At 36.6% G+C, this 16763-nt stretch overlaps 1 protein-coding gene across 1 annotated transcript in view; it reads right to left on the reverse strand.

Annotated features, from left to right (window-relative positions):
* Window positions 1-16763, reverse strand: part of ARID2 (AT-rich interaction domain 2) — a 106745-nt gene that overhangs the window by 2763 nt on the left and 87219 nt on the right. Inside the window, exons 16-20 of the mRNA XM_074168081.1 lie at window positions 11511-11659; window positions 5978-6116; window positions 5796-5881; window positions 1383-1506; window positions 1201-1292 (exon numbers count right to left, since the gene is read on the reverse strand). Of these exons, the coding sequence (XP_074024182.1) occupies window positions 1201-1292; window positions 1383-1506; window positions 5796-5881; window positions 5978-6116; window positions 11511-11659 (590 nt within the window). The remainder of the gene's footprint in view (window positions 1-1200; window positions 1293-1382; window positions 1507-5795; window positions 5882-5977; window positions 6117-11510; window positions 11660-16763) is intronic.

Consider the following 16763-nt stretch of genomic DNA (forward strand, 5'->3'; position numbering starts at 1 on the left):
AAATCATAGACTAATTCCGGTCTATGGAAGGAAGGAATAAGGAACCTCTGGAAGTTACGTGGTCCAACTCCTGCTCAAAGCAGGACCAACTCTTTAGGTAGATCACATTTCTCAAAATTATATCCAGTTGGGTTTTGAGTATCTAAAAGGACAGAGATTGCATGGCCTCTTTGGGGAGCTTGTTCCCATGTTCAATCAACTCTTGTGATTTTTTTTTTTTTATTTTTTTTTTTTACTCACAATATCTAATTGGAATTTCCCTTGCTGCAACCTCTGCTCGTTTCCCCTCTTCCTTTTCACTATGCTCTCCAAGAAAAACTTGTCTCTGTCTTCACAACCCCCACTTACGTAGCTGAAGACAGCAGGAGGGTTTCTACAACCAGTACCAAAACTCTTTTGTTTAGAACTAAAACTAGGAAATTCCTCCCTACTGACAGGTTTCTGAACAATGGACAAAAGTAACAGATTCTTATTAGAAATAATTACTTCTGCTACTATGAAGCTGAAACAATGCAGAACGAAACCAAGAAGACACTCAGCTTGTAAATTGGTGGAAAAACCAGAAGCAGCATGCATGGTGATTACTGGCACAGTAAGTAACTACTACTCCTTCTGCATATAAAGAACATTTCCTACTTAGTACCACAAGTCAGTATTGGTCTATTTACTTACTGAAGGACCTTCTACAAGTGAGAGGAAAGCTGATGGAGTAATTTATTAGAGTTGGCTCATGTTTGGAGGGGAAAGCAACAGAGAGGCAGCAAGTATGCAATGCAACTGTGTCACTTCAAAACTTAAGAAAATGTTCCTAAGAGCTCATTTGCCCCTTTCTCAAGTTGAGATAAAAGGGTACCTCCAGTGGGAAGTTGCTTATAGAAGAATTAATTTGCAGAGTTATGCAATACTGCCTTAAGAAGGAAAGGGACAGACCCACAGCAAAGGCTTCTCTCATCTGTCTCCAAAGATTTGGCCTGTCAAGTTTACATTTCAAAAGTCTGGATCACAAATACTGTCTTAGATAAGATGATGCTGGGCACTTGTGTAGTGAACTAAATGGTGCAAAACTGATAAAGAAATTGTAGTGTCAATATACTTATTGGGGTTTTTTTAAAGGGTAAGTAAAACCCAGGTATTGTTTGGTACTTAAAACAAAAAAACCAATATTGCCCACTGATATTAGAAGAATCATTTGATGCTTACCTGCGACCATATTCTGAATATTTACCAATATTTTTTAGTATTAAGGCAGCTGTTAATCGGATGTGTTTAGTTATTGGTCCCTCTTTTTCATCCTACAAAAGCAAAGAGAAAAAAGAAAATGTAAAAGCTCCATAGTAACAGGCAACAATTAATATCTAATACTTGAGTCACACAATACTAACTGTGAAATCTCTGAAGACAAGGTTTCTTGATCCCCTCCTTAATGCCATTAGGGCAGCACTTGGATGATTCACAATGGCCTTCTGTGCTCTGGGAGTAGAGGCAGTACCCCCTGCAGCTGGCTGCCTACATTAGTAAAGAAAGAATTAATAAAAATAAGCTTTGTACCACTTTCTAGAAGATTAACAACTCTGAAAAATTATTTTGACAATTTTTAATCTATCTGAACAGAGACATAAAGATCCATTAATACTTGGTGCTGATATGTGATTTGCCTTTTCACACAGATAAATCCTATTGCAAAGCCTTCAGAAGAGTCACAGGCTGTATTTTATGTGAAAAAACACTTCTCTTGAAGAAGTGCTGCTCCTCGCCCATGACATTTGTGATGGAGAAGTAATATATTGCACTAATGACATGGCCACTTCCTGAAGTGTACCTACTTAAAGGAATGTTTTATCAGATAGGATTTAATAGGAACTGTGATAGCAGCTATGCAAATGTCATCTGAGATTTGGCCAGAGAATGTCCTTGAAATATAGCTGTTCTACTCATCAAGACGATTAGACACTATGACAATACAAAATATGTATTAACTGTGGTTAGTGAGGAGAAATACAAAATAACATGATTTAAGTTACGATCTAAGACATAAAACATCTAATTGTTAAATCAGATCAAACATTTGTAAAACCAGTTACCTGTTACTGCAGTTTTCAGACTGAGATTAATAAATTAAGCAGGGTATTTTATAAAGCTGGTACAAATAACAAACATAGCGGAAGCAAATTCTTCATTTTCAGTATTAACACCGAAGTCAAAGCTGTTACATGTAAAACTTTGAAATTATTCATACAATTAGAGTTTAGAACGTATAAACACGCAACTTCATTTAATGAGTAAGACTCATAACGTCATCTCAAAGGAAGTTTTGCACCATCAATGGTGAAAAGTATCACCACACTTCAATATATTGAACAACATAATTATGACGTCTTTTAATACCCTGGTAGAACCTGGTAAGAACATCTCAACACACCATAAATACACAGTAGTTCTTACTTGCAAAGGTAGCATAAATCACATGTAAATGTTCCATTTTTTAAAAGGAAAGTTAGCCCGTAAGAGTATTATTTAGGCATAAATAAAACTTGAATTCTCTATTCAAAGAGACTTTCTTCATAATCTGAAATTCTAACAAGGAAAACCAGTTAAAAATTAGGAAAAGGGTTCATATGAGTGGTCTTAAACCACGAATCAGAAAATTAAGTAGCAGTAAAAGACAGACTCCTCCCTAAAAACTTCGCTCATAATCACACTGTCATTCTCTCCTGAATGGAACTAAGTTTGAAAACCTTTATGAAGTAAAGGGAGCTGAATTAAGAAACTATTAGGCAATGACATGTTTCTAGGAGACTGAGTACCACAGTAAAGGAATTGTCAGCTTCATTTTTAATTTCTGGAACACTTTTGCTTTCCTTATATTGAGAAGAACAAAGATTCATCAATGGAGGCTGCTCCGAATGCCTCTCTCCAACAGCTATCATACTGTATTTTAGAAAGCTGAAGTGCTATTGTGCTATTCTCGATTCTAGAAATACTGAAAAAAAAGAGACAATTGCAATGAACTAGGAAGATATTAAAAGATTCTCTTCTCTTTTTGGTTTTGGAAAAAAAGAAGTTGATTAGAAGTTACTAAGACACCAAGTGGACTGACTTGTGTTTGTGGACAAGTATCTCTCAAAAACCTAGATTTCTTGAATTTCTTCAATTATATTATCAACTTAATTTCAAACCATATCATTCATCTTTTGATTTAAAGTTACCTCCTGCCCCACTCCCTTGGTGCATGACAAATATTTTTGGTAGCTCATGCTACCACCTTTGCTTCAGTGGCAACAAGGAAAAAAAAAAATTTACGTGAATCCAAAAAGCTTCAAATGCACAAAGCTACAGTCAACATACAGTTAATTGCTAGCACTACCTGACCTCCCAGAATGTAACATTCAGTTACCTCTGAAAACCAGAAGAGTAAGAGTTAAATTAATACAACTTTTAAAGCCCCAAAATACATAATTAAGGTGTACAACCAACTCTGTAATGCAGCTTAACTTTGCCTACCTGGTTCCACTACAGATTTTTTCAAGTATGTACGGTGTTATGACAGACATAAATGATGACTGATTAGGGGAATGAGCCCTCATTTGTTACACTGTGTTCCACAGATTTTTCTTCCAGCACCAATAACACTCACCCTATATGCACTCTGCGAGGTAGGTGTATTTTCACTAAATGCTGAGGGATTAAGTGAAGGAAGTTGACCTAATTAATGCCTGTTGACGGCATACACATGCTTCATCTCAGCACCAGTTCTTTAAGTTGCTTCAGCTCCATACAACAGTTTAGTCATACGGACCATCAGTGCTGGGCTCATATATCTGACAAGTTTCTAGGACTCAACAGAAAGTAAATTAAGCCAAAACCTTTTAAGTCAGCTTTCAGACATGACCATGTAAAGCCAACTTGAGGTGACCTGTTGGAGTGCGCTTAGTCTTTTATTTGACCAGTCACTGATTCTGGAAAGCAAGTGATCAAGTCTTGTCTTCCTCATGTAGCTGGATGCTCTCTGCAGCAGTGCAAACATAACTCTGTGGCAGCACTGTAAGATTATGTGGGTTACACATCACATGTCATCAAAATATTCCTGTTTGTTGGTTTCTTCTTCGGTAAAAGAGGAGTAATGGAGACATGAGGAAAGAGAGTAAAAGTAACAGATGTGTAACCTCTCTGTTTTTAGCAAAAATCTGAGTGTATTAGCTGTCATGAGCATTGACAGAGAAAGGTCCCATCCCTTCCTTTTGTTCCAGCCCACCTCCTGTACTGCTGCTGTTCAACTAACTGTAAGGCAAGTGTATTCCACCCATCTGGCAAACCCACTTTTTTGATTGATTAGGTTTTTGTTTTTGTTTTTTTAAACAGAATTGATTTACCATGCAATCAGACAAAAAATAAAGCTATTTCTCTCACCGTAGGCAGTGCATAGCCATGACAAGGAACAAGGGATGGCAGGGAGAGTCAAAACATCCTACTTTGAGTAATAGAATGCTCTTATTTCAACTTGTATTCTGAAATCACATCCTTAGTATCTTGTGATATTGCAGTCTCAATATCTCAGAGAAAATTGGTTGTGCATATAAATTCCTACTTTCTGAATCTGACCTAATTAGGGAATTCTGACTTAGACAAGGTGATGTATGATCGTTTTTTCTAATAAGTACCTGTGCCAATTTTAAAGAAGCCTGTGAAGGACACAGAGCTACTGGATGTGTTATCACTGTGATGGAATCTTTTTGAAAAGGCAGAGTTGAGATCACAACATGCTAATACATGGCATCAGCCCTATGCTTCCCACTTACCAAGTATTTAAGACTACATTACCATCATTCTTCCTTTTGTAGTTTTCAGAGGTTTGAATGTTGTTCAGTGTAATGAAACAAGGCACCATAAAGCAATCCTAAGTCTGTGTTAAGAAGTTTGTTTATATTTAAAAATAAAAGGACTCCCAAACTAAATTTCTCAGCTTCCATACTCAGCTTTCTCTGCTGCCTCCAGCAGCTTGGTAGCAATTTAACCAGCCACAGAACAGACTGCAAAAATCTGCCTGAGACCGTGTAATTACATCTTCAGCTTGCAACAAAGAGATTCCAGTTAGTTACTAACAAAGACCTAGTCTTAATATACTTATACATGTAACTGAACCCTGAATAACTCCAATATTAACATAACCATTCCCACAACCACACAGCAACAGGGTTGCACTCTCCAATATTAATTCCAGATGGCTGAAATCATTTTAGGAAAGAGGAGAGCCAAAGCTGGTTCCAGGTAGCAGCCAAAATTAGAAGACTCAGATGAATTGGCATTTATCTTGTTTGCTTGTCTAAAGGAAAGTTTATTACTAGAGTTCCTGGATGAAATCAGCACAAATTTACCCCACAAAACTGGAAGGAACACAGCACGTTACAAGACTATCTATCTCAGCTGTATGAAACAGCTGAACTGTAAACAATGAATAACTTTCTATTTGGATTACAAGCACTTTCCTGTTACAATAAAAGCTATAAAACTATCCAGTTGGGAAAAGTCAAGAGAATATGTTGAGAACAACATTCATGAAAGAGTATTCACCAACACACCTTAAAAAATTAGCTGTTCTTTTTGTATCTCCCACATCAGAATCTATTCCCTCTTTTGCCCATTTTTTCTTACTGTAATGGACCTCAAATTTGATGACTGTTATAGACCCTACATATGCAGAGTTTCACCTGATAAGCCAAGTTATAAATACACACATTCTTCCAATCATTTCTAATCCTTTTATTTTCACTAGTGCTAATGAGGCTCAGGTGTCTTACTTATTGGAAGGCTTCTGACTTCCTGCTTGTCCAAGTTCATCTTGCTTTAATCCTGCAAGCAAAGCATCTCTGGAACAGTGCTTATCCTGAGGAAAACAAAAAAGACAGTGAGAAAAGCGTGTGAAAATTTACCATGAAATTCATACTATTTTCTGAAGTAATAAGTGAAAGAAAATCTGCACCTGTAAATGGGTAATGAAGGAAAACCTCTGCCGCTGGAAAGGTTCACATCCCTCCCATAAGCACTGCCCTGGGTAGACATCTTTTCCTCCATGTTCAGTTGCTGCATGATAGAAAACTTGTGATGGTGTTTGAAACCACCTAGAAAAAGAGAGGGAGGGGAACTTAAGTTGGGGTTTTTTTTCAGATAACGGTAAAGCACAAATATCACAAACACATACTGGCTAAACATTTTTATTTTCTGAAACAAGACATGCATCAATAAAATGAAAAGTCAACAAATCTTAAAAGGAAAACATGTACATATATAGCCAGTTAGCTGCTAATAAATGGCAATATGGTTTTGCCAAATCCGATCGAAATATCATGCTTCTATTTTTCTATTTATACTTTACCAAAGAAATAATGCATGTTAATTCCAACAGATCCATTCTCTGCAATACAAGCAAAATACAGTAATAAACAGCTAAAAATCTGGGTTTCATGTATTCCTCTTCCTGATTTCCTTCTTTACTGGCAGTTATACTCAGACCTTATTTAAACTTTAACTGGGAAAAAGAGATGCACACCATTTGTCCTATTTGCTCTCAATACTGCATGCTTGTCAAAACTGATGGAATAAGAGATCAATCTAAAATTAGTGCTCTTTAGCACCTGAATTCTAAATATCAGCAAAATGGCTAGATGTCATTTCCTGATGCTCACGGAAGTTGAAAAATGTCACTTATGTGACCCTTTTTAACACCTTCATTTAAAACTCAATTTTTAAACTACTTTCCAAAACCTCAAAATAAGTACTTTGCCTGGTGACAGCCCCAAAGCACAGGACATGAGGTATTTCAGCAAATGAAGTGCTTCTGCAGCAATATAAAAGATGAAATTGTCCTAAGCCTCGCTCTGTAATACTCTCGACTGTATATTTTTTGTTTTCTGTATGTTCTATTTGGTGAGAGCTCAGGCATGACACACCCTCACAGCGAGTTCAGCCTGATAAGGGCCTTCTTCCACTTTAAAGTGGTAGAAAAGTCACAACTCGCTATGAATGCCACCTCAAAATACTGGTGAGTCAGCAGTTCTTAAACAGTGTCAAGTTGTCACATAGCCAAAAGATGTGTTATTTTAACATATATTGGATGGTAATGGAGAACTACTATATTTAAAACAGTATTAAATGAAAGTAGTGAATGACCGAAAGCGGTTTTTTTCAGTCTAGATACACCTTAAAACATATCAAGTGTTAACAAATTACACCCCTTACTTCAACAGAGAAAAAATGGCCAAAAATAAACAAAAGACTTAGCTGCTTGCAATTCATTTCAATACAACTAACCCAGCTAATCATCATCCACTTAAGGCTTGGACAGAAGAGGTCCAGGAACCTCCTTGCTGCCCTCTGGGAAGTCATTACCACCAGCTGTCTTCACACACTTGCTGGAAGGATGCCACTGGCACAGCAGTCTTACCGAAGAGGAAACACATGCACCCACCTCAGCCACTCGGGTTCTCATGCCAGTATTTTAGTTTCGGTTAACAAGAAAAGTATTTGTGTTGCAATGTTTGACTGAACTCACTGGGCTGAACAGTGCCAAGAGGGAGATGAGCTCCAATCAGGGACCCACAGTAAGGATGAAGCAACATCTTAAACCTACCCCAGTCACTCATGAACAAGTTCAAGTCAGAACTCTCAGCATATGAAGAGCAGATCAGCAGACGCTTTGATCCAGCCACCTCCTTCCACATCCTACTACTCATTTCAATACTGTCCATTATGCAAACAAACTTGCAATCAATAGGTAGGCCTAAGTCTACAGCTACTGGTACCTGAACCCCATAAAGGTGTCAAAGAGCTAATTTCACCCAGAGACAAGTCTTAGAAGCCTACTGCAATAACCACCTGTAATAACCACAGCAACTACCTTCTGCATAGGCAATAAATACTACTCTCTAAAAAAGCGTTAATCTTTTCCATGCTGGTCAGCTCTTGCTGAAGGGAAACTGGGAAGGAGAAACACCTGCCTCTTGCTGCTGGTCCAGATAGCCCATAGTAAGAAATGAAAATAAAATGTTTTACCTTTGCTCAACAGCAAAAGCTGACATTTCAGAGGACAGAAGGATGTCTATCCACAATAAAGGGGAGAGTTAGTATGTAAACTTAAGCCGGGCACAAACCTATTTATGAATAATTCCTGGCATGGATGAAACAAATTTCATGGCATAAGTGAAACCCAAAATGGAGTTGAAAAAATTTTATTCAACATGGCAAGGCTTTAAGAAAAATAAAGCTATTTCAGCTATGCTGGTTCACTCACTGTGTAATATTCAGTGTTATACTTCAATCACTGAGCTAAGAAGATTCAAATTTACCATCATTTTGCAGAGAAAAACTTTTTCCTTTAAGAAACGCCTAAACATAGTAATAAAAATAAAAAGCGTAAGTACTGAGAATATGGTCAGTTGAGTCCAGACTCTTGTTCCCCACTTAATTTCTCCATCATTCTGTTCAGCTGCTGAACAGAACATTAAACTAATAGCTGACTTGACAGGCAGTAAAGCTTCAAGAGCATTTCCAATTTATGTTTTAAAAACCAAGCAATTCAAGAGCAGACAACTTCTGCCTACCTGTGGAACAAAATAGCAGCTTTTAAATTAAGCTGAATACAATTAGCAGTACTTGCAGACAGCTGAACTTCAAAGGAAAATACGTACTTTCTGTTACATCCTCAATGCAAAGTAGTGTGCTGACTGCCACCTTTTAGAGTTTTACTTTTTACTTCCACTTCAGATACTAAACCTGAATACATCTGCGAGAGGCCAATCATTACAACTATTTGCATAATTGTGCCTGATGTGGTTGTGGTCTTCAGACACTACGAAATTTTTTGCATTTTATTTCAAAATCCTGGTATAATGTTTCCTAAATTCAGTTCTTAAAAAAAAAAAAAAAAAACAAAAACCAAACAAACAGCAGAACCACACTCACGCCACTGGAAAGTTGCTGACTGCAGAAGCCAAGTCAGTAGGTAGCAAAAGAACAGACTATTTTATTTATTCGTATTTATCCTGATTCTCAATAAAATGCCTTTGAAGGCCTTCACTGCCTTCTGCAATACATCCTAGAGGGGAAACTTAATGCTAATATGTTGTGAGAATTAAACTAAAGAACATGCATAGAGAGACAGCTGTAAATGACTGTAACAAATTTGCCTCCTGTCATATCTTTTCAGTTAATTATGAACACCATGAAAGAAACACTGTTCTATCATTCTGTGATGAACCTGCCTGCTTCATACCTAGGAAAAAACTGCTATGCAATCATGAGTGAAACCAAGTAGTGGATGTAAAGTTCACGTAGACTAATGACTCACACTTCTTGTTTCCTGCTTAAACAACTCAATAAAAACATCTAAGATACAGTTACAGTAACAGGTGGTAATTCTAGATCTTTCTTTACGACTGGTAGAAGCAGGAAGTCCACAGGAGATTTGATACTCCTCTTTTTAATCAGGCTGTTGAAGGAATATGAATAAACAATACACACTTGAGGAAGATGCTAACTTAACATTTTTGTTCTCTCTTCAGCACAGAGAATGCCGAGTGTAATGTTTATGTAAACTGTTTTTAGGCTGGTGCTGAAACAAATATTTTAAAAGCAAGAGCGTAAGAACAAGAGCTGTGCGTCACATGGAGTACGATCTAACGATGCAAAATCTGTAAAGGCTTTTGAAAATAATGAAACTTAACCATGAACAAAACCCAGTATAGTAAGTAATGACAGGAGAAACTAAAGCAACAGAAATAATACACTATATTTGAAATAAAGCGTAGAGATCAACTGGTAAAATATGGGCCTCATAGCCCTTAACTTCAGTGCCAGCAAAACTTACTAAAATAATATTTTAAGACAGATAATGTAAGGTAATCGTAATTGTATTGTTGTTCCTTCTCCCACGCCAAAATAATTGTCTGCACTTATTCATATCCTAGTTCACACGTGACACAGGCTTGTTCCAGGGTTTGATGTCACCTCAACTCTACACAACTCATCCTGTATAACTCTAGACACAGAAGTTGTTGATCAACTTACACTTCAAAACCATAGTTCAGCAAACACTTCAAGATGGTATAAATTGGCAAGGCTTCTGCTAAGAAACCACCCCAGCTTTTCATTTCCACCTCAGTACAATCCACTCTCGTACCAACACAGGTGTTTATGCATCTATTATGCAGTCAGTAGAGTATGGCTCTACAGTTATATTTATTAGTAGTAAAAGAGTGAAGTAAAAGTAACTAAAGCCTTAAATGCATTTTTTACATAGAGAAGTGTCACCTAACTAAAAAACAAAAAACAGTTTCAAGGTGAAAACAGGGCAATGATTTAGGAAGCTCTAGATCTCCACAGCACCAGTCAGAGTTTTACCTAAAACCTGTATGTCTTGCATTGACTTAACGATCTTTGAATTATGTTCATAAGGAATGAAAGAAACAGAAATTAAAGCTTCAGGGATCTGCAGATTAAGTGTCCTCAGTATTACGTTAATTCTGTTCAAATGCCTCATTTTCACCATTGGTTCCAAAGATACAAACTTCTCCATTATTTCATCCCAACTTTCTGAATGTCTATACACCAGCGTTCCACCAAATCAGCTCATCTTTATGCTCCCTCTGTCTTGTCCTATAACGATGAAGTGTCTCACCCTTTTTCATGCCCATCCTTTATGTGATGCAATTTGTCTCACTGTTTTCAAAGTGTCGATTTGACAGCTACCTTTGTTTCACCAATCTGTACCCTTCATTGAAAACTAAGCATATTCACAAACCTGTTATTTTTAACATCAGTGTCAAGATATACACACTGATAACAAGGGTAGTATCATGTTTTTATAAGCCTATATCCAAAAGGCTACTAGCTCACTCCTCTCTCTTCTAAGGACAACAACAACAACTCAAAAAACTCTAATCGTTGCCTAGGCTTAAGGCTAAGTTCCTTTTTATTTCCTTTCGTGACAATGGAGTCCTGTGGCACACAAATGGTATCATAATTACTAAAATTACTCATAATCCAAATAAGACTTTGACCAGGACACAGAAGTGTAACACCCTGCGCTCTTGCAAAACTGGAAACACAAGAAAGACTAAAAGCTGGAAACACAATAAAATGTCAAGACATGATTTGTAACTGCAGCACAGTAACTATTTTTGTATTTGCAATACCGAGAACAAGCTTCCAAGCTAGGATTTTTTTTTTTTAAGTACACAACAATATTTTATTTATTACTGAAGAACCAATACTTTAAGGAAAACCACCTAATACTATTTTATGCTCTGAAGTATAATTGAGAGCAGTTAGATGTCTTGCGCTCCCCCGTCTCAGCTTCAGTTCAGCTTCCTCAACATTTTTCACTTTTTCTTTTCTCCCACTGACAAAGTATAAGGTAACTTAAGGAAACAGAATGGATAGTGCTTGTAGAATCACCTTCCATATACAAGCATCTGTTACACATTAGTAAGAGGTAGTTAAATAAAGGAGCTATTTACTTTTTACAAGATTGCCACAGACACATGAAGTTCTGTCCAGGTTTTTTCATTTGCTCTGCGTGCTGACTTGCTGCAGTGTACGAAGGCGGCTGCAAATTGATCTGCTGGCCCTGTACTTGCACTGTTGGTATCGACGTTGCAGGTGTGCTCTGGAGAAAAAGTTAAAACACAGTTTTTAAACAGGGCTCATTTCAAGACTTGACATACACTTTACAGTTTGTTCAAAGATCTTTTGTTTTACACTTTAATCAACTACAAGTTTTCAGATTTTAACACTTTAAACTCTGAATAGACACAGTAACATGAGGGACATACAACTTTTACACTGTAGTATTTCTGCAGAAGTTTTATAATAGTCAAATTACTAAATCTTATGCTCAAACTCAAACACAGAATTATGATTGCAAAGGCATTTCTCAAGGGCAGTAGTGGCGCAAAGGTCAACACTATTTTCCAAAGGCTTCATTTGTTCTTTGAGAAAAGAAAAAAGCATGCAAACTTGAGTTGCAATATCATCAGCACAGGGGGTAGTTTGCTTTCCTATGTAAATATAGGAGAAAACATTGCTAAAAGAAGCAAAATGAGCACTGATACATTTAAAACTTTATGTTCTTTGGTGAAATGGTTTTACGTTCTGCATAGTACGTATCAGTCTGTAAGGTAAATTGAACAATGCTGATGAAACGTGATCAGAGACCAGTAGGCTCAAACTATAACATTCCATTTTCTCTGTAAAAGTTGGCAAACAATGTAATTCTTCAAGCGCTTGTAAAACGAGGCAGCACGTGTACCTTTATACAGAACATCACATGCCCAGAATGCCTAAACATGCCATACAACTTGTATACAGTGAAACATAAACATTTCAGAAAGGAAAAAAGATGTTTCCCTTGCTTCCTTGCAGTATTACAAGACACTTATTTTAACAGTGAATAAAAATTATCTTAAAATTGACCTAAAAAAGATAAAAACAAAGCCAAAACACGTCAATTTTATTTCTTTTTGTGAACAATAGAGAATGAACACTGGACTTCCCCATTTCAGAACAGTGTTTATGTCAGAACATGGTTTCTCCTATTTCTTTTTTTCCTGGCCAGCAAGATGTTTATAAAGATGATGACAATAAAAAAATTAAGCTTTTGAATATTATCTAGGAATGAAGACTTAACATCCTTTTCTTCCCTACTGTTAGAAAGTAACACAACACGCTTTTAAAGAGCCCAAAACTACCTTCAAGCCTATGTTTAAGACTATTATAAAAGCAGCATTTTCAAATGCTACACACATCGCTCTACATCTTTACAGCTCCGTTACCCAATAAATAGCTTTAGACTTCAACTATAAAGAAACAAACAGTTAAGTGCAACTTCTAACATTTCATTTGCATATTAATCTTAAGTTTTCTTCCTGATGCTCTCTACTGGCATTGTGGACAACAGTCACACAAGGTAATAAACTAGTAACTATCACAGATCATACAACGTTAATAACATGACTAAAAAGGACAGCAAAAAAGCCTCATCAAAACCAAAACACTTCCCCCATTGAAGCATAAATCCTGTTAAAAATAAGGCAAAACTTAGCAAAACTCCTAAACACAGCACAACTGTTGTATGATGCCTGTGATCTGCGTGTGAAAAGTTTTAAGAAAGGACTCTCGACTCCATTAGTCATAACTACAAATTATTTTGAACTCAGCAATGATTTTCATCTAAAGACCTCTAAGCTATTTTAGAGATTGGGTAATAAATCTTCACAATACATCTTTTAACAAAAGGTAAACACAAGTGGAGCCTTTTAAGATCAATGTCCCTTTAACAAGGCGTTTTTAAAGTGAAGCTGAAAGTAAAATCATCAGGTGTCATCAGTACAGCTTGTTTCACAATCTTCACTTGGCATCCTGATATCAATACATTATGATGGTCTTTATGCGACTTTTTATCCCTATAAAACTTCTGTCTCATTTAATACGCTGGAGAGAAAGTGAGCTTACTGACTGAATTCAGTGTTTTGTTTAATTCTCATCATTCAGTGTGTGGTTCATGTATTATTTACTCCATTCTAAGCAAACCCTGCAATTAATCCAGAATTAGGAATTTTCTCAAGAGTTTTTCTGGCAAGCTCTCCTAGTGGTATTCAAAGGTTTTAATATCGTCTCATTAAAAAAGTGTTTATTTCAAACAAGGAGATCTGAGATATACAACACAAAATGTTACATGCTGAAAATGAAAGAGCACAGGAAAGGAACAAATTTTCAGGCCAAAACTTAAAATTCAGTTTCCCTTCCAATTTCTCTCTACCTTCTTTTTCAGTGAGGGGAAAAAAGCTGATAAATTGAACAGAAATGTGTAAAATAATTGCTGCTGTTTAGAATTCTCTTATCACTGCTGTACTGCAGAGTAGTTTTGCTCAAACTTGTAGCATTAGGTGGTTCCAACTTCCTTGTATTTTGAAGTAAAATTTATCGCTTGCCTATTAACTATGCTGATTGTTTTTTAGAATCAACAGATAAAGCAAAATTACATTTATTTTCCTAGGTTTTATTTTTGAAACTTAAGTTATATGTTTAAACATCTCAAAGCTTTCCTCTCTTTGTTTAACAGATCAGAAATACTGCTAATTCTTTTTTTTCCTTCCTCTATTTTCATGTCTTGATTTTAGTAATGCATGATACATGGGATATCACTAAAATTAGGTATAATCTTTGTTTTTCAGACATGAAACTCCTTCTTTCCAGAAATGTACCTAGAAATACTTGCTATGTGCTACCTAGTTTACAGTACTGACATGCAATGATCATGTAAACTTCATTATTTCTTTAACATATGGAACCATGACAGACATTTAATCCTAGTAAAGTCTTTCTGGGAAAAGTAACATCAAAGAAAATTTGCCCATGGCATAACGATTTTACAAAACTTCTTCCTCTAGCAAAAGCATTTAATGATTCCAGGTTCCTCAAGAAATCAAATTCCTAGTACACTTGAAAGCACTTCATGGCATCTTTTTATGATCAGATTAGATCTCTCCATGATAGGATTTGCAACTGCCACCACTTCGCACTTTTGCAATAGAGATCTGCCTGGATCTCAGGACTGAAAGGTACCTCTAACAGCACCACCTATCTCAGTATAGTTTGCACTGAACTCTTAAAACTACATAAATACAAACCCTTAATGTCTGTATAGTCTACTTACAGAACAGATACTACAGCTTACTTTAATAAGAGAGAAAATCTCCTTCAGCTTAAGTGATTGATTTTAGATTGGGGAGGGGGAAGTCTGGCAGAGTCATGAAAAATAAGAGTAAAGCTAAGAGCTTTCTGCTAACTAGAATGGACTGTTTACAAAAGATACTGATTTATTTTTATGCACAAGAGCTCCTCCATTTGGGTACACCAGCTCCCTGTGTAAGAATAACAAACCCTCTGGCTTGGGGCTAGCAATAGCCTCCACCCCCATTTTACAGAAGCAATGGTGCCATTCCATTTATATATTAATGGATAACTCTAAATAAAATGGGCAAGTATCATGCTAAAATAAAAGGCCTACTGTGCCATCAGCAAGAGAACATACTGCATCCCAGTGCGATGGGGTCCTGCTGACATATAGAGCCGTATGCAGTTTAAAAGCATTGGGCTGCATTTTTTTCTCCCACCATTAGTACATGCACATGCATAGTAAATACATTTAACTCAACCATAAACAGTTAATTATTAGTAAAAATATTTTAAGTGTCATAGGATTTACAGTTTGGTATTACAAAATTTTATATTTAGTTTCTTCATGACAATCAACATATATAAAAAGGTAACCTATACGCTGAAAATTAATATAGCAGGATTTGAGTGTGAGGAAGGGGTCAGGTGGATGGGTAGGCACTAAAATAAATGTTCTTGTTAGATTACTGAAGTTTAAGTCTCCTTGCAACAGTGTGCTTCAGAAGTGAAGAGCAGTAGGAGCACAGAGATTCTGTATTTCAGTACTTCCAGCTGAGAAACTCATTTGCTCTGCGGCAAGGAATGAATTACACCTCCTGGGGCTACACACACCTGCTTTCTGGTGCATGGAAATTCTCAACTTCCCAATCAACAGAGAGCAGGAGCAAATAGTGAAGGCAATGTTCACGCAGTTTTTGCCACCTAGATTTCCACACAAGCATGTTTCAAGTGGGCTGCCTTAAGAGAAATGGGAGTGCATTACGAAGGGATGACAGTGATGAGCAGGGAAGTGATTACTTTAAAAGCTAGCTAAGGCAATTTAAATCAGATTTGCTCACTTCTAGTAACTTGGCGTGGTATCAGAGTATTCCTTCAAAACACACACCAATTGGGACAAACCAATATGGTTATGTTCAACAGATGTTTTGGAGGCGTTTGAAGAGGAGTAAGAAAAAGTGGAAAAGAAAAGAAAGTGTACAGGTAGGTAATTGCTCATTTCTTTTTCATCCACCAGTCCAACACAATGCCCCAGGAAAGCAATAATCCAGGAACAGGGAACATCAAAATAAAAGGAAGCAGAAATAGTAAAGAGCCTGTTTGGTCTCCACTCAGACTATATCTCATGAGCTTACAAAATACAGATGGAGAGATAAGAAAAAAAATCACAACACTGTGCATATCATATGTTCCTCTTCTGATATAACCCTTATACCCATAGCCCAATTTTTTATGAAAATGCAGAAAATAAAAATCTCTTAAGTCAGTATATATGTAGTTATTTTTCAGTGAGTTTTGCTGAGGTGTACAATTAACATGGAACAATCACAAGTTATACACAGATGATACCTGTTCTTGTCTAAGTGGATTTTAATAGCACTACATGGTCTGTGCCATAAACAGCACATATATAAATTTTCTTTATTTTAGTAGACCATATATTACCAGCCCATTTCAAACTGCCATTCACACCATGAAACAAGTCTTCTCTTAACTTTTATATTCCCTTAAGGATTATTTCACTCTTTTTCTTGCTTTCCTTAGTTTTCATGTTGCTGTTCCCTTCCTCCTCTATTTGTTTGCCCTTCCTTACCTTCAGTTCAAGCATCTTCCCTTTCTCCTCTCTGCAGTTCATGACAACTAATCCTGCTGCAGTTGCATAAGCAATACTCTCCTCCCTCTTCTGTCCTCTACATCTGCTTCTCCAGCCTTCCTGTTGGGTTATAATTTTATTACAAATTTCCTTCTTCTATGCCTTTCTCACTTCTCTGAAATGCAAGGTCTAATTTAGAATAAAATTTTGAGATGATAAGCAA

The sequence above is a fragment of the Numenius arquata genome, chromosome 2, assembly GCF_964106895.1.
Source record: "Numenius arquata chromosome 2, bNumArq3.hap1.1, whole genome shotgun sequence".
Taxonomy (NCBI): Eukaryota; Metazoa; Chordata; class Aves; order Charadriiformes; family Scolopacidae; genus Numenius; species Numenius arquata.